This window comes from Microcaecilia unicolor, chromosome 6 (assembly GCF_901765095.1).
Source record: "Microcaecilia unicolor chromosome 6, aMicUni1.1, whole genome shotgun sequence".
NCBI classification, from domain to species: Eukaryota; Metazoa; Chordata; class Amphibia; order Gymnophiona; family Siphonopidae; genus Microcaecilia; species Microcaecilia unicolor.
In genome coordinates this window covers 38,687,886-38,712,104 of record NC_044036.1, presented here as the reverse complement: position 1 = coordinate 38,712,104, position 24,219 = coordinate 38,687,886, and the positions used below count along the sequence as shown (strand labels likewise).

The following is a 24,219-nucleotide window of genomic DNA, read 5'->3' as shown; positions in this document are numbered from 1 at the left end:
CGAGGCCGAAGGAGGTCGGTCTCAGGGGGGCTGTACCGCAGGAGCCCTCAGGGTAGGGGGAGACCCACCCGAAGGCTCACCGCCACCAGCAGGGGAATGGACAGCCCTCACCTGCACTCCAGACGATGCACCACCGTCCGACGACATCAGCAGACGAGGTCCCGGTACCACCGACGTCGATGCAGCTATCCGATGTCTCGGCGCCGATGCAGAGGTCCGATGCCTCGATGCACTCGATGCACTGGCGGCCGAGGATGAAGCTCTGGACGCTGAAGACACCGATGCACACGATACCCCCGGTGCCGATGCCGACGAAGAGCCCGAGAACAAAACGTTCCACTGGGCCAATCTCGCTACCTGAGTCCGCCTTTGCAAAAGGGAACACAGACTACAGGCCTGAGGGCGGTGCTCGGCCCCCAGACACTGAAGACACGATGCGTGCCTGTCAGTGAGCGAGATTAAACGGGCGCACTGGGTGCACTTCTTGAAGCCGCTGGAAGGCTTCGATGTCATGGGCGGAAAAATCACGCCGGCGAAATCAAAATCCGAAATGACGAAAGTGAGCACCAAAACTTTGAGGGAGAAAAATCTCGACCGAGGCCGAAAAGAGGCCTACCCCGACGACGAAAGAAAACTTACCGGGGCAAAGTCTGGAAATATGGGAAGGGGCAAAACAAAACCCGAGGGGGCTTCCGGAGCACTTCCCGAACAAATTTTTAAAGATTTTCCGAAGAAAAAAACACGTCGAAGAGAAAAAGGACGCGCGAGGTCGACTTTCCGGGGCTCGACACGGCGAAAACACAACCGTACCGAGTGCGGACGAAAGAAGACTGGCCGGCTCGAGCCGGTTTCGGGCGGGAAGACGGCCGCGCATGCGCGGTGCGCGCGGGCGTGCGAGGGCTAGCAAAGGACTTTGCTAGTGAAGATTCCGATTGGAGGGGCTGCCGTGGACGTCACCCATCAGTGAGAACAAGCAGCCTGCTTGTCCTCGGAGAATTGGAAATATAGAATTCACGCAGCATATTAGCGCCTAACTTTAGGCAACCTGCACTGAATTACCCCGACATAAAAATGTCTGTTTAGACACGTCAAAAACGTGCATAGGGCTTCTATAATAAATATCCAAACTTAGAACTCCTGATTACAAAGGCATATTTGTCAAGGGACTGTCTTCCTTTCCTATGAAAGTAATTCACAGAAGAACATTCAGCTTATACAGAACAATTAATTTCATCTCCATGGTGGTTTTTTTGTTACAGAAAAAAGCCACACTTGCATTTTAATTAAGCAAACACACTCCTAAAATGATGAGCTTAAATAGCTTATTTGAATAATGTACAAATCCTATGCAAAGATTTGGTGAGCAACACAAGCCTTGATTGAGTCATTACGTTCCAGCAGCATATCTACTAATCATCTCCTCTGTCTACTGAGGAAGAGAAACTGATTTTCACTAGTGCACAACTTCCCACAGCCAGCCAGGTTTTCAGGATATCCGTAATGAATACGCATAAAATCAATTTGCATATGCTGGATCTGCAATGTATATGGATTCATCTTACTGTGGAAACCCTTCTCTAATAAAACTTCAAAGTGATATCAAAAATACACCTTAAATAGATTCCCATAAGTGGCTATGGATATTTGGTGATACAGAAAATGGATTAAAAACAAACCTAAAAAGGGGACAGAATAAACACTAAACCAGAGATAAAGGGGCCCTTTTACTAAGCTGTGCTAGTAAATGGGCTTAGCAAGCCTTCACGCAGGTCTTTCCTGCACACTAAGCCTATTCCTAGCATGACTGTAAAATAGCCTTTTTTCTATTTGTTTCATTTCTGGTCATGTGTTAATGTCAGCATTAGCCCCTGGCCATTAAAAAAAAACAATTAATGCGGGAGAACTTACTGCCTCCTATAAGGGCTCTTATTTAACCCTGCAGTAACTAGTTATTTTTTTATTTATTTTATTTATTTGTAGTTTGCTCATACCTTTTAAGTAGTAGCTCAAGGTGAGTTACATTCAGGTACACTGGGTATTTCTCTGTCCCTGGAGGGGCTCACAATCTAATTTTGTACGAGGCAATGGAGGGTTAAGTGACTTGCCCAAGATCACAAGGAGCAGCAGTGGGATTTGAACCAGCCACCACTGGATTACAAGACTGGTGCTCTAACCAATAGGCCACTCCTCCACTCAGGAATGTTCCATGTAGAATCACCAATAATAGCAACATTCCATGTAGAATCTCAAATAGTAGCAACAGAATCTCAAATAGTAGCAACATTCGATGTTCCACTGCACTAACCACTAGGCCATTTCTCCACTCAGCAGCATTCCATGTAGATCACAAGGAGCAGCAGTGGGATTTGAAACGGCCACTTCTGGATTTCAAGACCAGTGCTCTAACCACTAGGCCACTCCTCCATTCCCAGTTACACTGCGATAGTGTGCAAACACTAAGTGGTTACTACTGCCACTTCCATGCCCACTCTCCACTCTTGCCATATCCACTCCATTAAAAAAAAAAAACTGTGCGTTTAGATGGCAAAACTAACGAAGGATACTTAGGATACTTTTCCTGCATTATGTGCATGTTAGTGCATAATGCAGTTTAATAACAGGGCCTCAAAGAGACTCACGTAGCACCATCTCTTCAGAAAAGTATTTAATAAACAAAGGAGATGAATGCCTAGCACTGACAAACCATCTAGGTCGCCATTGCAATAATGTGTTTTGGATGCTTGTTCTTTTATAAAATCAGTTCTTTCTTCCCTGCATCAATCAGATTGGGTCTCAAAAACTTTTTTTTCTTTTTTTCACATTGTTCATCCTCACCTTTAAATTTATTGATTTATCTTATGGGCTCACCACTGATGTGAATTCCATATGTCATATGTAGGGGGAAATAGAATAATTCCAAACAGCAGGATTGTAATTCATTTCACAAATATCCTATCCTTTGTATCTCAGGCTTCTCCAGAAGAGAGGTTCTCAACTCAGTCCTCAGTACACCCCAGCCAGTCAGGTTTTCAGGATATCTTCCTTGGTATGCAGATTCATCTCCCGAATATTATAGATATCCTGAAAACCTACTGGCTGAGTGTGCCCCAAGGATTGGGTCGAGAAACGCTGCTCTAGAGACACATCAGGCTAAAAATTGTTGAAAGAAGGCATATAAATGTTTTCAAATAAATAAAAATTTCCTGCAAGCTTAAAAGGAACATTAGCAGTTTCCTTTCTTATTCCATTCCCTTTCAAGTTCTTCTGAAACTTCTTAAAAAGGTAAACTGACTGTGAGACCTCTGGGGACAGAAAAATACCTACTATACCTGAATTTAACTTACCATGAGCTACTACTGAAAAAAGCATTAAGCTAAATACAAATAAAATAAAGGCTAATTCAGCAAAAACAAAATCTGCTTGCAGGTTATAAAATATTTAATATGTAATTACACTGCAAGCAATTAAACTATTCAACATACAGCTTATTTACCAAAACCCTGGGGCGCATAAAAAAACCTGTTCGCTTTTGTGTAACTTTAGCAACATTAGGGAAGATTTGGACCTTCAGAGTGGAAAAAAGTGGACGAACGAAATATAACCTCAACAACCAATCTCTATCATAGTCCAAAGTCAATGTGACCAACAGCGTAGAGGGTATTGCTACCCCTTCTTTAGAGGATTCAAGAAAAGCTGTTAAATCGAAACTATCCTGTGATATTGGAGCGCTCCCACTGAGAGATTCGTCCCAGGCTAGATCCCAACATTCCTCTCAGGGTGTTCATAATTAAACTTCTCAGATCCCTGAAGTGGAGTACATTTTGAGGACTATAAGGCAGCAGAAAACCTGTGAATATGAGAACTGGACCTTGTGAAATTTTCCTGACCTGCGCGCAGAAACAATGCGCAAGAGGAAAGAGCTTTGGAACTACAAGCAGGCGTTAATTGCTAGAGGGATCAAGGCGAGAATCTGGCACACAACAAAATTGGGTAACTTCCAAAAGAGGAAAAAGTGGTTTTTTTTTAAATTTCCCTAAAGATTTTGACTGTTTTATCAAATCCCTGGAATATGCAAAGAAGTAGAATGGAGACCCGATCTGGGCTTAGACAGGTGCTAAACAAGTAGAAGCCACAACTATCCCTTGCAACAGAATGAAGAGGGGTAAATTCTCTCCCAAATTTAAAGCCAAATCTTCACAACTACTACAAAAGGTCAAATTAACGGCTCTAGCTAAGTGTTTTGCTTAGCCTAAAGACCAAATGGTCGGCATGACATCTGAGACATCAGATGATACAGGACTGCATAGCAGAGGGGCCGCGGAATGGTTAGATCCTGGCCTAGTCAGCACAGCACCTTCTGGCAGGGACCCACTAGGAGGAGTTGATTCAGGAGAGAATCGGGTCATGCAAGGATTGGGTGTCTGAGATGATTTTCTATGTGTATGTCTTTCTCAGGCCCCCCAGGACTGTGACATAACAGTATAATTCAGACGGGTTATTCAAGGTGGCTAATATTCACTGCAGCGGTGCTCTGTGGAAATTTGGGGCATGCAAGGATGGGGGGTGGGGGAAAGGCAGGAGGGTGGGATCAGGACTTGGGTTCTGTAGGGAGGATATTAGCTTCTCTGGGTGGGGGGAGGGAAAGTTGGGGAGGGACAAGGGGGACGGGATAGAGAACAAGATGGTAATAAGTTGGTTCAATGGTGGAAGGGGGCAAGGTTTCCAAAGGGATGGGATAGATTTGAAGATGTCTCAGAGAGGGCTTAAGTTGGCTACTTGGAATGTGGGAGGGGTAAACCACCCGATTAAGTGTAGACACATTTTGAAGCATCTGCGAGACCTTCAAGTAGACACTACATTGTTGCAAGAATTAAAGTTGGATTTCAAAGAAATGTTGAAACTTGGGTGTGGGGCAATGGAATAAGCTTTATTTCTTGCCTGGGGGTTCCAAATCAAAGGGTGTTGCTATTATGATTCATACGAATTTACCATTTGTTGAATACGCTTTGGGGAAGATGCCCACGGGAGGTACGTTTGGCTATCGGGGAGGATAAATCAGTAGGAATTTACCTTGGTCAATGTATATGCCCCAGTAGGCCCTAAGGGGACGTTTTTCACAACGCCCTTTTCAACCAGATCCCGCTTCAGAGTAAAGTGTAGCTGATTACAGGTGGAGATATGAACATCGCTGTGAGGAAGCTGGACAGGACACAAGTGAAGTAGGGAAGAAATTTGAGACAGTGGGGTACTGAAGAGAGATTTGGGGCATCACGCCATGGAGGATGTGTAATTCAATGGAAAAGTAGTTTAATTGCTATTCAAGGAGACATACATCTTACTCTAGACTTGATTATTGGTGGGTAGATGGAGGGACCTTACCATACACCCGATTAGTATATCGGATTATGCCGCAATTACAGGTAGGGTAGTCTTTCCCAAAGATTCCCATGGGGGGTGTCAGTATAGGGCTAATCTGAACCTCTTGACCAAGCGCCAGACATGGCATTTGTTTATGCAGAGATGGGAGGAGTACTTGATCTCGAATGACAATGGGGAGGTTAACATGCGGATGCTGTGGATACAAGTAAATCTTCTATGAGGGGCATACTTATTCAAGAGGTAGCCAGGGTACGGAGGGTGCATATGCAAAGGAGGCAGGAGGTAGTGGAGTGCTTGGCATTTCTTCAAAAGCAGCATGAGAAATACCTATTGCCACTACTTAGAGAGAGGATTTGGGCTTTAAAAGCCCAACTGGCTGACTTGAACACCGGGCAAATTGAATATATAATGTAGACTAATGTAAAGAAGTGGACGGGGGAACACTGGGCTAATGATAGAGCGGCTTGCCTTTTGGGAATTGGAGGGCATTGGTCCCCGGGGAGTGAGGCAACATTTGGCATTGCACACTTGTTGATTCTGGCTGCCAAGATGACAATTGCTAGATCATGGGAAGAAGGGGGTAACCCCACCTGGAACGCATGACTGCAAGTAATTTGGAAAATTTGGAGGTATGACAAGATTACACTGGAGTTAAGGGGGAAAGTGGACAAACAGAGTTATGGAAGGATATTGTGTGCTGATGTATACAACAGACAGGGATACATCAAAATGCCTGTTGATTAATTATCACACAAATCCAAGTAGCAGAAGTAGCAGTACCTGTTTAGTTTGTTTACACAATGGTCGCAGGAAACCCACCAATTTACCTCACAGTATGTGATGTGGGGAGGGAGGGATAGGGGAGGGGAACTTTGCTATTGATGTTGTTGTGGTTATTGGCTTTGGTGATGAGTGGATGACTCCAATTGATTACATGATATCATATGATTTATGAACCACCAAGAATGCTTGCTCTGGGTTGTGGGTATGGTTGTTATCCTTCTGTTGAATTTCAAAACTTCAATAAAAACTACAGTTGAATTAAAAAATAAAGTTTTAGATAAAATCTAAATAAACCCACATCTAGTGCTCTCCCTCGATCCAACTCTCTGGTTAATCAGTCAAAGAAATTAAAGAGAGACTTCCCTGTCTGTGCTCTAAATTGATGTAATACTAAGCTCTAAAATGCAACCTGAAATACTAAACTAGACATAAGTACATAAGTATTGCCAAACTGGGACAGACCAAAGGTCCACCAAACCCAGCATCCTGTTTCCAACAATTGCCAATCCAGGTCACAAATACCTGGCAAGATCCCCAAAAAGTACAATTCATTTTATGCTGCTTATCCCAGAAATAAGAAGGATTTTACTCAAGTCCATTTTAATAATGGTCTATGGACTTTTCCTTTAGGAAGCCTTTCATACCTTTTTAAAACCCCACTAAGCTAACCACCTTTACCACATTCTCTGGTAACGAATTCCAGAGTTTACTTATACATTGAGTGAAGAAAAGTTTTCTCCGATTCGAATTAAATTTGCTACTTTGTAGCTTCATCGCATTCCCCCTAGTCCTAGCATTTTTGGAAAGAGTAAACCGACGATTCACGTCTACCCGTTCCACTCCACTCATTATTTTATAGACCACTATCATATCTTCCCTCAGCTGTCTTTTCTTCAAGCTGAAGAGTCCTAGCTGCTTCAGCCTTTCCTCATAGGGAAGTCGTCCCATCCCCTTTATCATTTTCATCGCCCTGACTGTTAAATAGCAGAGTAATTAAAAGAAGTGAAGATTTACTGTATCCAGACTCTAGACTGAATTTAGGGAATAGTTATAACCCTTCCACAAACAGTGAACTGATGTAACTGAAGCTCAAGTTGTATTTCTATATAGCCTACAGTACATAAACCAGGATCTACCAATGATAAAAGTGTTACCTTAGAGTATGGTTTATCACTGCAGAAGCTCCATCCTGCCAACACTTGTCATTTTGCAAATTAAACATTTGAAATAAAGAAAAAACTCATAACTCAACAAACTCACTAGCGGGGTATCTTTTCCTCCTACAATGCTAAGACCGAGGCCTGATCGTCCCTTGGAAATCTCTATAACCATTTCTTGTCCAGGGACGATTGCACATGTTGCTGGGTCCATTGATGATATAGGTGATGGCACATTTCCTAAATTTGGAAAGATATATCTGTGAGAAATATCACCATATAACAGTTGGTATAAAATGTTACTAATATTTTTGTTTATGTGATCAATGCCCAGTACTTAAAGCACAAATGACTCATTCCTACATCAAGATTAACATTTATAGCAAGTTGAAAGGAAGACTACTGAAATAGTACCCAACTGGTAACTGGTGAAGAGATGGAGATGAGAGGCAAGAGACAGCCTTGCAAGGTTTTACATTAATCTGAATAAAATTGTACTTATCTGTAGTATTGCTCTAATGAAAGCTACTCCAGCGATAATTCAACAGGTTAGATATGCCCAGTTCTAACACCCACTGAAAGTTTAGTATTATGGCATAAAGCGAAGATACTTATCTATAGCAGGTATTTTCTGAGGACAGCAGGCTGATTGTTCTCACATGTGGGTCGATGTCCGCATCGGCACAGGAATCGGCATTTTAAAGCAAAATATTTAAAAATATTTTCAAGTCCAAACTTAAAGCTCACCTCTTTACCACTGCTTTTGACTCCTAACCACTGCTCACTTGCCCTGTCCTTTTATCCTCACCTCTATCCCTTACCCTTAATTGTTCTGTCTGTCTGCCTGTCTTATCTAGATTGTAAGCTCTTTGAGCAGGGACTGTCTTTTTGTGTATGGTGTACAGCGCTGCGTATGCCTTGTAGCGCTATAGAAATGATAAGTAGTAGTAGTAAAAAGTTTTGCCAGAGTCTTCTGGCGCACGTGCAGCGCGCACCGTGTATGCGCGGACTGATTTCCCACCCTATGCGTGAGCACTTCTCTTCAGTTAAATCAAAGAGCATATAGAGAAATAAATAACTCCAAAGGAGAAGTGAGTGGCTATGTGAGAACAATCAGCCTGCTGTCCTCGGAGCATACCTGTTACAGGTAACTTTCTTCGCTTTCTCCGAGGACAAGCAGGCTGCTTGTTCTCACATATGGGGTATCCCTAGTACCCAGTCTCACTCAAAACAATGACCATTGGTCAATTGGGCCTCGCAACAGCGAGGACATAACATAGATTGACCTGAAACCATAAACAACTAACTGAGAGTGCAGCCTGGAACAGAACAAAAATGTGTCTAGGGAGGTGGAGTTGGATCTTAAACCCCAAACAGATTCTGCAGCACTGACTGCCCAAACAGACTGTCACGTCGGGTATCCTGCTGACGGCAGTAGTGAGATGTGAATGTGTGGACTGATGACCACGTTGCAGCCTTGCAAATCTCCTCAATGGAGGCTGACTTCAAGTGAGCCACTGATGCAACCATGGCTCTAACATTATGAGCTGTGACATGACCCTCTAGAGTCAGCCCAGCTTGGGCATAAGTAATGGAAATGCAATCTGCTAGCCAATTGGAGATTGTGCGTTTCCCGATGGCGACCTCCCTCCTGTTGGGGTTATAAGAAACAAACAACTGGGCGGACTGTCTGAAGGGCTTTGTCCGCTCCACGTAAAAGGCCTATAATCTCTTGCAGTCCAGGCGGGTATGAGGATGGGGAAAAAATGTTGGCAAGACGATAGACTGGTTCAGATGGAACTCTGACACCACCTTCGGCAAGAACTTTGGGTGCGTGCGGAGGACTACTTTGTTGTGATGGAACTTGATATAAGGTGCATGCACTACCAAGGCCTGAAGCTCACTGACTCTACGAGCTGAAGTAACAGCCACCAAGAAAACGATCTTCCAGGTCAAGTAACTCAGATGGCAGAAATTCAGTGGCTCAAAAGGAGCTTTCATCAGCTGGGTGAGAACGACGTTCATATCCCATGACACTGGTGGAGGTTTGACAGGGGGCTTTGACAAAAGCAAACCTCTCATGAAGCAAACAACTAAAGGCTGTCCAGAGATAGGCTTTACCCTCTACACGGCGATGATAAGCACTAATCGCACTAAGGTGAACTCTTACTGAGTTGGTCTTGAGACCAGACTCTGACAAGTGTAGAAGATGCATCCGTCACCAGCACATTTTGTGGCTGAGGAATTTGGAATGGACGTCCCAAGGTCAAATTGGATCGAATCGTCCACCACTGCAGAGAATTCCGAAAGTCGGTGGACAGTTGGATTACATCCTCTAGACTCCCCCAACTTGGTACCACTGGGAAGCTAGGGTCCATTGAGCCGATCTCATGTGTAGGTGTGCCATGGAAGTCACATGAACTGTGAAGGCCATGTGGCCCAGAAGCCTCAACATCTGCCGAGCCATGACCTGTTGAGATGCTTGAGCTATGAACACCAGGGACAGAAGGTTGTCTGCCCTTGCCTCGGGAAGATAAGCTCGAACTGACTTTGTATTCAGCAGGGCTCCAATGAATTCCAACTTTTGGACTGGAGTGAGATGGGAACACATGCATAGCGACGCTGCAACTACCGCTAGGCACTTTGTGAATACTTTGGCTGCAGACTCCAGACCAAAAGGCAGCACACAGTACTGAAAGTGCTGAGTTCCCAGCTGGAAGTATCGAGATGTGTGTTTGTAAGCATCCTTTAAGTCCAGAGAGCATATCCAATCGTTCTCCTGAATCATGGGAAGAAGGGTGCTGAGGGAAACCATCCTGAACTTTTCTCGAACTAGAAATTTGTTCAGGCCCCTTAGGTCTTGGATGGGACGCATCCCCCTGTTTTCTTTTACACAAGGAAGTACCTGGAATAGAATCCCAGCCCTTCTTCCCCTGGTGGAACGGGTTCGACCGCACTGGCCTTTAGAAGGGCAGAGAGTTCCTCTACAAGTACCTGCTTGTGCTGGGAACTGTAAGATTGAGCTCCCGGTGGGCAATTTGGATGTTTGGATTCCAGATTGAGAGTGTATCCTAACTGGACTATTTGAAGAACCCACCGGTCAGAGGTTATGAGAGGCCACCATTGGTGAAAAAACAAGCTGGTAAGTCGTCCGGAATGGACACTTTTACTGAGGCTATGCTGAACTGGAGCCAGTCAAAAGCCCGTCCTTTGTTTTTGCTGGGGAACAGAATGGGCCTTAGTCGCACGCTGTTGACGAGAATGAGCGCGCTGGGGTTGAGCCTGGGCAGGCTGCCGAGAAGCAGGAGTGTACCTATGCCTAGAATAGGTATAGGGGGCACTCCTCCTCCCTCTAAAAAACCTCCTAGATGACGAGGCAGTAGCAGAAGGTGGGAGAGAGAATCCATAGCATCATTATGCTTCTTGATTTGATCAACTAGATCCTCTACTTTTTCACCAAAAAGATTGTCTCCCCGGCAAGGAACATCTGCCATCCACTGCTGGACCGAATGATCCAGGTCAGAGACACGCAGCCATGAGAGTCTGTACATCACTATACCTTGAGCAGTGATTCTGGATGTAACGTCAAAAGTGTCAAAAGTACCCCTGGCCAGGAACTTGCGACACGCCTTCTGCTGCTTGACCACCTGGTGAAAAGACTCAGCCAGCTCCGTGGGGAGTGCATCAACCAAGCTGGACAATTGATGTATCGAGTCCTGCAAGTATACGCTTGTGAAGAGCTAGTATGACTGGATTTTGGCAGCGAGCATAGCGGCCTTATACGTCTTCCTCCCAAAAGAATCAAGTCCTAGTTTCTCTGCCTGGGGGCGCCGAAGCATAGTCTCTAGTACTCCTGGCTCTCTTGAAGGCGGAGTCCACCACCATGGAATTGTGGGGTAACTGAGACCCTTATCAACCCAGGTTCACCGTGGATCCAATACTGGGATTCAGCTTTTTTTGGGACCACATGGTCAGACAGAGGGGCTGACCAGTTTCGCATAAGGACTTCCATCAGTACCTTATGCAGAGGAACTGTCACAGCCTCTTTAGGTGGAGAAGAATAATCCAAGACCTCGAGCATCTCAATCCTCACAGGGAAGGGAATAGCCGTAGCCATTTCCTGGACAAAAGAGGAAAAGGACAGAGTCTCCTGTGGAGACAGTCTCCTTTCTAGCGGAGGGGAAGGATCAGAGGGAATCCCAAAGGACTCATCAAAAGAGAAGTACCTAGGATCCTTATCTGACTCCTACGAGTGCTCCTGCTCAGTGTCGGATAAAACCTGAGTTAAGGTGCTTCGACACTGGACCTGCCTTGACACCAAGGAACGATGTCCTCTATGGCGATGTTGAGAGGTTGATGCCCTGTCCGACTGTGGCAAAGCTCCCTCCACTGATGTTGAAGGGGAATCAACCTGGGTGGGAGCCGACGTCGATGCCGCAGGCAGCATCGCGGTCAGGGACCTCACCACAGGTAAAGGGCCAGACAGCGCTGCAGCAGATGGTACAGAAGGTGCAAGCACCCCCGACACCGAAACTGACTGATGTAGCAGTCCCTCCAGAAGTTCTGGAAACAAGGCCTGGATGTGCTCGTCGAGAGCCGCCATCGGAGAAGGCTTCGGGGTCGGTGGGACAGGCAGTGTCAGAATCTGTGGAGGCTCGGAAGCAGGCATCGGGCTGCTAGGAGACCGACACATCAGCACCTCTTGTATCAAGGGGGAGTGATCCTCTTGGCGCCGACGCTTCTCGGGTGCTGACTCTCTCGACGTCCCGGAGCTCCCAGTACCGTGTGTCAAAGGAGAATGATGACGGTGCTTCTTAGCCTTCGCTCGACACCTGTCATTGAGACTCCTGGGTACCGAGGAGGACGTGGAATCCTCACGCCTCCTCGGGCCAGGTTTGACAAAGGCCTCAAGGCAGGTGGAGATCCACTCGCCTCACTGCTCCCAGCACGAGTTGGTCTCATAGCAGCCATTACCTCTCTCCCCGACGTCGATGCTCCCTTCGATGTCGACGTTGAAGGACCAGACTGAGCCCAAAAAAGTTTTTCTCGTTGGGCCTCTCAAGACACTTGGGTCCGTTTCTTCATATGAAGACACAGACTACAAGCGGCTGGGCTATGGTCCGGCCCAAGGCACTGAATACACCAGGCGTGGGTATCGGTACCTGAGATAGTCCGGTTGCACCGACTACAATGCTTGAGGCCACTGGGAGTCTTCGATGACATGGAAGGAAAAACAGCTTCGGTGAAATCAAAAGACGCGATTGTGCCTAAAAAAACAGAAAAAGGCACAAAAGAGAAAAGGGGAGAACCCTACCGCGTGGCCTAAAGGCCAGCCGCGACGAAAAAGAAAGAAAACTTGAAATAGATGAAAAAATTAAAAGGAAACTACGGGAACATTATTTTTTATTTTTTAATCTTGTAAGAAAAAACTTAAAGAAATAGAAGCGAACAAACTCGCAATCAGTGAAGACTCTTCCTGGGCCTGAAGAGGAGCAGAAACGAACGCTGCCACACCTCAACGTGGAGAAACAAAAACTGAAGAGAAGTGCTCACACGACGGGCAGGAAATCAGTCCCCGCATGCATGGTGCACGCTGCATGCGCGCTAGAAGACTCTGGCAAAACTTTTTTAAATATTTTGCTTGCAAAATGCCAATTCCTGGGCCGACGCAGATGTCGACCCACATGTGAGAACAAGCAGCCTGCTTGTCCTCGGAGAACTATTTTTAAAGGATTAACAATATATTCCAATATCTGGTACATTAATCAAATCAAAGTTGACCAGAGAACTTTCCAAAGAGCACCAGATTAGAATCCTGCTCTCCATGAAAACAGAAGGTTTGTGACTAACAATTAAGAACTATGATCTCTTCAGAGCAGGATATATCTGTAAGTAATACTTTTTATTGTACTGACATTACATTTACAGTTAGATTTTGACAACTATGCTCACTTTATCAGGCTCACTCTGCACTAACCTAATGAAGGCAGAAGAGCTCTTGAAAACCAACAAGAAATGTATTAAGTTAGTTCAATAAAAAGGTGCGATTTACAACTTTTTGTAGATCTTTAATTCTATATATCTAACTTCACCAGATGTGAATTTACCATTACACAGAGGGGGTAATTTTCTATTTATTTATTAGGATTTATTTATTGCCTTTTTGAAGGAATTCACTAAAGGTGGTGTACAAAAAGAATAAATAAAACATGAGCAATAGACAATTACAGCAGTAAAAACATTCAAATAACAATACAAAGTACGGCATAGTATACTACTTACAATGTCAACACAATACGTAATAGAACATTTTAATTGACAGTGAAGGGTATAAGCAGAGATGGAACATATACAGTGGGGGAAATAAGTATTTGATCCCTTGCTGATTTTGTAAGTTTGCCCACTGACAAAGACATGAGCAGCCCATAATTGAAGGGTAGGTTATTGGTAACAGTGAGAGATAGCACATCACAAATTAAATCCGGAAAATCACATTGTGGAAAGTATATGAATTTATTTGCATTCTGCAGAGGGAAATAAGTATTTGATCCCTCTGGCAAACAAGACCTAATACTTGGTGGCAAAACCCTTGTTGGCAAGCACAGCGGTCAGACGTCTTCTGTAGTTGATGATGAGGTTTGCACACATGTCAGGAGGAATTTTGGTCCACTCCTCTTTGCAGATCATCTCTAAATCATTAAGAGTTCTGGGCTGTCGCTTGGCAACTCGCAGCTTCAGCTCCCTCCATAAGTTTTCAATGGGATTAAGGTCTGGTGACTGGCTAGGCCACTCCATGACCCTAATGTGCTTCTTCCTGAGCCACTCCTTTGTTGCCTTGGCTGTATGTTTTGGGTCATTGTCGTGCTGGAAGACCCAGCCACGACCCATTTTTAAGGCCCTGGCGGAGGGAAGGAGGTTGTCACTCAGAATTGTACGGTACATGGCCCCATCCATTCTCCCATTGATGCGGTGAAGTAGTCCTGTGCCCTTAGCAGAGAAACACCCCCAAAACATAACATTTCCACCTCCATGCTTGACAGTGGGGACGGTGTTCTTTGGGTCATAGGCAGCATTTCTCTTCCTCCAAACACGGCGAGTTGAGTTCATGCCAAAGAGCTCAATTTTTGTCTCATCTGACCACAGCACCTTCTCCCAATCACTCTCGGCATCATCCAGGTGTTCACTGGCAAACTTCAGACGGGCCGTCACATGTGCCTTCCGGAGCAGGGGGACCTTGCGGGCACTGCAGGATTGCAATCCGTTATGTCGTAATGTGTTACCAATGGTTTTCGTGGTGACAGTGGTCCCAGCTGCCTTGAGATCATTGACAAGTTCCCCCCTTGTAGTTGTAGGCTGATTTCTAACCTTCCTCATGATCAAGGATACCCCACGAGGTGAGATTTTGCGTGGAGCCCCAGATCTTTGTCGATTGACAGTCATTTTGTACTTCTTCCATTTTCTTACTATGGCACCAACAGTTGTCTCCTTCTCGCCCAGCGTCTTACTGATGGTTTTGTAGCCCATTCCAGCCTTGTGCAGGTGTATGATCTTGTCCCTGACATCCTTAGACAGCTCCTTGCTCTTGGCCATTTTGTAGAGGTTAGAGTCTGACTGATTCACTGAGTCTGTGGACAGGTGTCTTTCATACAGGTGACCATTGCCGACAGCTGTCTGTCATGCAGGTAACGAGTTGATTTGGAGCATCTACCTGGTCTGTAGGGGCCAGATCTCTTACTGGTTGGTGGGGGATCAAATACTTATTTCCCTCTGCAGAATGCAAATAAATTCATATACTTTCCACAATGTGATTTTCCGGATTTAATTTGTGATGTGCTATCTCTCACTGTTACCAATAACCTACCCTTCAATTATGGGCTGCTCATGTCTTTGTCAGTGGGCAAACTTACAAAATCAGCAAGGGATCAAATACTTATTTCCCCCACTGTAGATAGAAAAGACAGTAAGAGGAGTTAGAAAATAAGGTGACTAATTTAAAGAATGGTGCACATGAGGTCAGAGAGATTATTAAATATTATCTCAGCTAGGGTAATAGTGGATAAACATGTCCTGCTGCAGTATGTGCAGCCCGAGTCACTTCTTGTGTGTGTGAGTGAGACTAACAAGTTAGTTATGTCTTCCAGATTGCCCAAGGTTATGTGCTGGGAAGATGTACAATAAACACGAATTTCATAACAGCAGTTGTGAATGCACCTGCTGTTATAGAACACTAGTAGAAGTCTGAATGCACACTTAACTTTAGATGTGAGCACTTATGCTAACTCAATGGCTAGCACAGATGCTTAAACCTATTTGTACAGCGCTGCATAACCCTAGTAGCGCTCTAGAAGTGTTAAGTAGTATTAAACCTAACTGTATGCAATTAAGTAAGTGTTAGTATTCTATAACCGACACGCATAACTGCCTGATATTCCCCTGACCCGCACATGCCCCTCCCAGGTCCACACCCCTTGAAATTGCACTTTTTGCAATTTGATCATGCAATTTATAGAATACCAACTAAAAGCAGTTGAGTGGAGGAGTAGCCTAGTGGTTAGTGCAGCAGACTTTGATCCTGGGGAACTGAGTTTGATTCCCACTGCAGCTCCTTGTGACTGGGCAAGTCACTTAACCCTCCATTGCCCCAGGTACAAAATAAGTACCTGAATATATGTAAACCACTTTGAATGTAGTTGCAAAATACCACAGAAAGGTGGTATATCAAGCCCCATTTCCCTTTCCTCCCTTACTTGTAACTGCTAATTCATTTCAAATAGCACCAGTTAATGCCAATTATAGCTCATGATTGCTCATTAACACTATTTATTGGCACATTATTAAATTAAGATATGCATGTAACTGACCTTATTTTATAACTTGCGTGCATAAATTTGTGCTACTCGCAAATTTGGGTGCAAAACTTTCTAGAATTAGGGGAGTGGGCAACTGCCTACTAGGAGTAGCTCTGCTTGTGTTAATCATCTGTTTTACATCAACCGTGGCATCTTCTGAACTGAATAAAGTGTGCAGGAAGGAAAGGGTGGTCAGTCTGTTCTCATATTCAGGGGCTGAAGCACAAAGTACTCGCATGGCAGTAACCCAGTTTTACTGAGCAAACCTCAAATGGTTTCAGCACGGGTATTAACTCATGCTGAAGCCATTATCACAAAATGCATTTAAATGCAGGTTAATGCAATCACTAAACACCTCTCAGTCATGTTAAAGAAAAAAAGTTTCTCACATGCATTTAGCGCAGAAAACGTTTTGCCAGGTCCAGGGCAGTGTATAAGGGTTGATTGAAAGGAGCGGGTGTCTAGCGGCACCCTTCTCTTCCTCCAACCAGACCACCTCCCGACCTGAGACTCTCCCCCCCCCCCACCAACTTCCCATAATATTTTTAAAAATGCCCTGGTGCTCTAATGGCCCTTGGCCCCCTCTCCTCCTAAAGCCACAAAAATAATGCCCTGGCAGTCTAGCGCAGTGGTTTTCAACCCAGTCCTCAGGTCTGCAAAATACTGAGTGGCGTAGAACGAGTAAACAAATTAATATTTTAGTCTTTCAGAAAATATAAAGACTGGGAGACACTTAAGGAAGTTATATGGTACTATTTTTACAACAAACAGTAGGAAATAATTTTTCACTCAATGAATAGTTAAGCTCTAGAACTTGTTGCCAGAGGATCAGGTATCAGCAGTTAGTGTATCTGGGTTTTAAAAAAAAAGTTTGGTCAAATTCCTGGAGGAAAAGTCCATATAGTCTGCTATTGAGATAGACATGGGGAAAGCCACTGCTTGTCCCTGGGATCAATAGTATAAAATCTTGCTACTATTTGGAATTCGAATTCTGACATGGGGGGTCTTTTACTAAAGATTAACTCGAGTTATCTGCAGCAGGGCCCATTTTATTCCTATGAGCCCTGCTGCAGATAACTCAAGCTAATCTTTAGTAAAAGACCCCATGAACTGGCCACTGTTGGAAGCACGATACTGGGATAGATGGACCATTGGTCTGACTCAGTATGGCTATTCGTATGATCACCTGGGCCAGTCAAGTTTTCAGGATATCCAAAATGAATATGTATGAGATACATTTGCATGTACTGCCTTCTTAGTATGCATATTCATTGTGGATATCTTGATCACCTGACTGGCCAGGAGGTCCCTGAGGACTGGATTGAAAACCACTGGTCTAGTAGAAGCCCACCCCTCCTGACCCACATTCTATGCCTACTCGCTTCTGCCTCCGGGCACCATCTTCTGCAAAATGGCGGCATCCCACACTGTGCTTTGCATTATGGGATGAACTGTGTGTGGCTTATCTACCATATAAGGGAAGCTCCTGCCTCATACAAGATATGGGGGTTGGGGGAGGGGTAAGCTTCCACTAGACCAACAGGTCATTTTCTTTGCGACAGGGGAGAGGGAGGGGGCCGGAGTAGTGGGGTGGCCATTAGACCACCAGGGCATTTTATTTGTGACTGGGCAGGGGCCATATGGGGGCAAGGTTGGTGTTGCAAGATAACAGGGATATGTTTTTTTGGGGGTGGGGGAGGACTGGAAGAAGTGTTGGGTCAGGGGTAAGGGGCTGATGCATGTCGTAGCAGGCTTGTTTGTTTCTTTTAAAAGTCAACCATTCTGTCAGGGCCTGAGCCAATCACCGTTCAGGCACTGACAGGAAAGTTGACATTTAGTGCTAAGCCACAGATTTGTGCCACGATTTTAACATGGATGTAATAATCTGCATGCTTATTTGTTTGAGAATACTGCTGCATTTTTAAAGTGCTGACTTTGCAGTACAGCCTTCACTCTACCGCAAGCCTTTGAGTATTGGCCACTCAAAGTTGCTTTTATTTGAAGATGATTGAACAAGCTGCAATCCTGCTACTGAAATGGGAAGTTACCAGTGAAATAACAGAACTCAAAGCCCATATAGTATGAGAACAGGCTGATGCCAGCTACTGAAAAAAAAAATGGATCAGGTAAAAAAAAAAAAAAGTTATTGTAAGAAGTAAACTGAGCAGATGGGGCAAGTAAGCTACAGAAGAATCTCACACAGACAATGCCTTTTACAAATTGAGTTATATTTTCTAGGGCCTACCCCAAAAGCACAGTAGATTTTGCTTGCCAGAAGATAATCAGCAAGTTAGGCTGAAGTGGGAAAAGTGGGAAATAGGAAGGGAATCCTCAGAGCTAAACAAAAGTCAATGATCTTTTAATGGTTTCTGATGTATAGCATGAAGGAGAAAAGGTTATTTCATACTATTCGTGGTGAACTCCATTTCAGAAGCAAGATATGAAGGTGATGGAGCCAGAGAGATTTCCTGGGAACTGAAGGCTAATTTTGAGCCACTGTTCTGTTGTTTCAGCTGCTTGGCAATCTAAAAGGAAATGGAATATGAATTAGGTAGACTGCAAGGAATGCATACAAAGCAGGAAACATCACGTTATTCTGAAATCAGGACACTAGACTATTTGCAAAAGTATTACACTGGCTTAATATAACAGTGAAACTTTGTTACATTACACTAATTATTATTGCACTGTAGAATATTATTATTTAAGAAACGTATCTCACACAATATAAGGTTACAGCGCCAGAACGGACAGAAATTGATGTTCATCTCTGTCAAATAGGAAATCTAGGGTTGGCTGATTTTTATCCTAGATTTCTATCTCTCCAGAGGAGGGAATTGTCTTTGCTCCTTGGCAGAGGACTAAACAAACTACTGGCTAAAGACCAGCATTAGCCTTTCCTGACGCAGGCTAGTTTAGAGATGTCAAATGAGGAATGCTCGATAGTCATATCTTTCTGAGGAGAATATATTTGGCACCAGCTTAATTTATATTTAAACATACATTTCCTGGCACTTGCTCCTCCACAGGCTGCTCGTCTGCTTCCAGAATCTGATTGCCCAATTGGTTTTTGCCATCCTGAAACAGTAAGAATATGTCCCATTAGCTTGATTTTTATTTCATTAGACTGAATCCCATTAGCTAGCAAAATGTTAAGCAGAAACTTACTGTTTCTACTGTAGCTTTTCATTAAACAACATACTGTACAATGGCTGAATCGTCTTTACAGCCCTGCATAATAAGGTCTGTTTAATGAAGTGTCAAATGCTGCTGTTGGCAGAGGTGATGAACTGATGCCTGCTTTCTGGCGGATGCTTACAAATGACTCCTATTTCCAGCAGATATTTCTGTTTATTTTCAAAGCAGCAGGGAGCTTTCATTGATTATTTTTTAAACAACTCTTCTGTAACTATCTGCCATGGCAGGCTTCAAATCAAATTCAAGAGACCATTGACCTGCACAACAAATGCATGTAACATACAGAGGGGGTATTCATTGACTCTTTTCTGCTTTCTTATATAGATAGGGTCATGAGCACAAATTTAATTTTTGACCTGTTCACCAATTAGGTAGATGGATTCCCTACAGCATGAATCAGTATAGACTGCCCTAACCCCCTATGATGCACATCTGAATTAGTACCTGCCTACTGCTTTCCTATTACCCAAATCTTTGATGTCCCCATGCATACCTCCTACCCACCCCATCCTCCCACCCTGTCAGACTGTCATAGTAATGCTTGAATGTTTTCACTTATATACACTGTCAGCTAGCACATTTGCTTATTTCCGATCTGACGAAGAAGGGCAACCTTCGAAAGCTAATCAAGAAATGTATTAAGCTATGTCCAATAAAAAAGGTATCATCTTATTTTCTTTTCCATGTTTTATTTTGTTTGATTTCTATTGATAACCAAATCTAGCTAAGATGCCATTTATTCAAGGTAAAGGCAGAACATTTAAACATTTCTTCAAATATCTACAGTCCCAACTTCACACTTGATGGCTCTTACTCAAATCCATCCCCCACCTCTTGATTTTCATTGGGTCCTGTAAGCTCCACGGAGTCGGAACTCTCTCTTAATTGGTTCTGTAAAAGTGCTGCATATATCTTGCATGCACTCTGCAAACATGATAATAATGTCCATGTGTAAATACCAGCTGACTGCTCAATCTAGACTTGTAGAAAGCATTTCAGCTTTCTCCTATGGTGCTTGAGAACTCTAATCCACTTGAGTTTTTCCATCATGAAATCATATTGGAAAAGAAGTACAGTCAAGAGGGCAGTTTTCAAACTGCTTGCATTGTTGTAAAGTCCACAGGCACTTTTTACCTGTGATATTTACACCAGTTTTTAAAGTTTAGTTTGATTTATTCATTCGAAATACACATTTCGACAAACAGAAAAACAGTTTACAAATCAGATTATCAAAGTTAAAATAGAGGCCAAAAACTAATCATAAATAAGAGAGTGACAGTAGAAGACACAAGAGATAAAACTGACAGTATGAGAGACAAAAGATAAAATAAATTGCAATTAAATAAGAACTATAGCGAAACCGAAGGGCGTCAATAATGTGGACTGGGCTAACAATAACAGTAGACAGGTCAACAGGAGGAAGAGTTAACTACTATTACTTATTTCTATAGCACTACTAGATGTACGCAGCACTGTACACTGAATATGTAAGAGACAGTCCCTGTTCAACAAAGCTTACAATCTAATTATGACAAACAAGCCAAATAAGAGATAAGGGAATTATAAAGCAGACATGAATACTGAACAAGTGAATAGGAGTTAGGAGTTAAACGCAGCCTCAAAAAGGTGGGCTTTTAGCCTAGATTTGAAGGCGGCCAGAGCTGAAGCTTGATGTACTGATTCAAGAAGTCTATTCCAGGCATATGGTGCAGCAAGATAAAAGGATTGGAGTCTGGAGTTAGCGGTGGAGGAGAAGGATACAGATAAGAGAGATTTACCCGATGAACAGAGTTCCCGGGGAGGAGTGTAGGGAGAGATAAGAGTGGGGAAGTACTAAGGAGCTGCAGAGAGAATGCAATTGTAAGTCAATAAGAGGAGACTAAACTGTATGCGGAAATGGATAGGAAGGCAATGAAGTGACTTGAGGAGAGGGCCAATATGAGCATAGCAACAATGGTGGAATATAAATTGTGCAGCAGAGTTTTGAACAGATTGAAGGGGAGAGAGACAGCTTAGTGGGAGACCTGTGAGAAGCAAGATGCAGTAGTCTGCGCGAGAGGTGATAAGAGTGTGGATAAGGGTTTTGGTAGTGTGCTCAGAAAGGAAAGGACAACTTTTGGTAATGTTATAGAGAAAGAAACAACAGGTTTTAGCAGTCTGTGGATATGTGAAGAAAGAGAGTGAGTGTCAAAGATGACCCCCAAGTGCTGTATGGCCAGACACCTGTGTAAAAGTGAAGCAGGTATTGTTCCTCCTTAGGTAATGAGTAGATCCGGTATATCAAATTACAATCCTAAAAGGCTGCAAAAATCAGTTAGTCTTTCAGGATGTCCCTCATGAATATGAATGGGCTATACTTGCACATAAAGGAAGCAGTCCATACAAATTTCTCTCATGCATACTCATGAGGGACATCCTGAAAACCTGACAGGTGTACAGCCCTCCAAGATCATAGCTTCACACACCTGGAGAAGATTCTCAGGAGTCAGAACTATCAAGAAAAGAATTTGGAAAGATCTTATGCAGCAAGTACAGGAATAAGAGGTAAGAAGATGAGCTAAATTTTTAGGTTGTTTTATAAGAGTCTTTATCTTAAAGTTTATCCTATAGATAAGTGGTATTCACTCTGTCCTTGAGGCCCTCCAAAACATCAAGTTTTCAGGATATCCCAATGAATATGTATAATAAAATACCAGTAACCACAAAATTCTTTATTATAATTTTATTCAATATCAAATGTAATGCAAATTCCTAGATTAAAAATTAAAACTCGTATCACAACATTCATTCAACTTTTCCTTTCATTCCATCATACTGCATACTTTACTAATTAATCACAGATTACAGACAAAATACAGCAAATTATTGCAGATTTTGAAAAGAACTTTAGTGAGTAAACATTTTTTCTGTGCTCTATTTTTGGATGGTGAGGCAGTTAGTCAATGCATAAGTTCTGAAATAATAGTAACTTTGGAAAATGTTCATGTTCTTGTACAAGACTGAGGTCTTTTCCTTTTATTATTTTTTTTTAATAATCTATTTATTGATTTTTCATTACATTTATATCATAAACATAAATGGCATTACAAAAGTCTAATTTTCATAGACATATATCAGAAGAGGAAAAGAAAAAGAAAAGGAAAAAACAATATATTATATTCGTCCACAAATTATTGATCCAAGATATAGGTACATATTTAAACACCAAAATGAAGTGATAACCCACCTCAATCTACCAAAATACAAATAAATCTTAATCAGGAAAGGGCAAGGATTCAAGTCAGGGCAGCCGATAAATACAATTCAAGTTAACGCCAGATTACTCCTTACTAGTTATAAATATTTTAAGTTTTTCAGGTTCGAAAAAAATATAATTAGTGGATTGTAAGGAAATGTAACATTTACATGGAAACTTGAGATTAAAGGTCCCACCTAATTGTAGGACTCTTGCTTTTAATAATAAGAAATCTTTCCTTTTTCTTTGTGTCTCTCGAGAGAGATCAGGAAAAACCTGGATTTTCGAACCCAGAAAAGGTGTGGAAATATGGCGGAAAAACAACCTAAAAGTATTATTGCGGTCCAGTTCCAGAGCAAAAACTGCCAGTAGTGTCGTCCTCTCTGTGATAACCTCCATTGAGTTTTCGAGGAACTGAGTTAAATTTAGCTGAGGAGATGGTATAGTCTCCTTTCCTGCCCCGGAGATGTAAAGAACTCGAGTCAATGGAGGAAAAGCTTCTGAGGGAATCCCCAGAATTTCAGTAAAATACTTTTTCAACATCTCTTTGGCAGGGATTAAAGGGGACTTAGGGAAGTTCAAAAACCGAAGGTTATTTCTCCTCTGCTGGTTCTCCATATATTCAATTTTTTTTCTTTGGGCATTATTATCCTTTTCCTTTCATTTTTAAAAGTACAAATACACTCTTTCCTTTATTAAAGCAAAATCTATTGGTAAATTAAAAGAGAATAGTGCCGAAGGCGGGCACATTTCTTAATCTACAACACAAATTTTAAATACGGAGGAAGTCCGCAGCATGAAGGAAAAAAATCATAGCTAAAAATTAACAAAATGAAATCCTGCTGTGAGCAGGTGAAACTCATTTACCGTTTTTATGTAATAACTTCAGCATGGAAAATGGATGAAAGAAATGACCGGAAGTGTAAAGACAGCACTAAAGATAAATGTACCCTCTGAATGTTTCCATAGCATGCCTGGCGGCCACCTTCGGAAATGAATCTGCACAAGTTACTGTAGAGCTGTGGTGGGGCAGAGCTCTTGGGGAACCATTTCCAGTCAATGGACAAGCTCTTTGTAACTTAACTGTGGTATCTCCTGACGCAAATCACTACAGACAGTTTTGGGTGTAATGAAGTCTCTTCCAGGATCAAGTTGCAAAGGGAACAAAAAATAGGAATACAAAGGTGGTTAGTAAATCCTTTTTTTTTTTTCTTCTTCCTTAAAAGGCTTCGGGTTATTCATATATATTTTGAACCCACAATCTTTCATTTAGTAGTGCAATCATTAATACTGTCATTATTGGACTACTGTAACTCCATCTATATTGTTTGTACAAAAACTTTAATATTGAAGTTACAGAGCATATAGAATGCTACAATTTTTTTCCAACAGGGAAATATGACTATTTTTTTTAATGTCACAGTTACACTGGAGGCTAGATTACAATTTAAAGTATTGGTCTTGAGTTTCGAGGTTTTTCATGGGGGTTATCTGATTGATCATTTTGCCTTCTTTAACAGGAACTATGGGAGAGCTACCAGAAATCTTTTTTTTCTAGATTTTCCCATGGTTCATAAAGTAAAAGCTTGGTGATATTTAAAATCTTCTCTAACTTACC

At 42.8% G+C, this 24,219-nt stretch overlaps 1 protein-coding gene across 2 annotated transcripts in view; it reads right to left on the bottom strand.

Moving 5' to 3' along the window:
• Positions 1-24,219, bottom strand: part of PATJ (PATJ crumbs cell polarity complex component) — a 429,677-nt gene that overhangs the window by 93,238 nt on the left and 312,220 nt on the right. For both annotated transcript variants that reach the window (XM_030205409.1, XM_030205410.1), the window contains exons 32-34: positions 19,172-19,246; positions 18,576-18,693; positions 7,423-7,559 (exon numbers count right to left, since the gene is read on the bottom strand). In XM_030205409.1, coding sequence (XP_030061269.1) covers positions 7,423-7,559; positions 18,576-18,693; positions 19,172-19,246 — 330 coding nt within the window. The remainder of the gene's footprint in view (positions 1-7,422; positions 7,560-18,575; positions 18,694-19,171; positions 19,247-24,219) is intronic.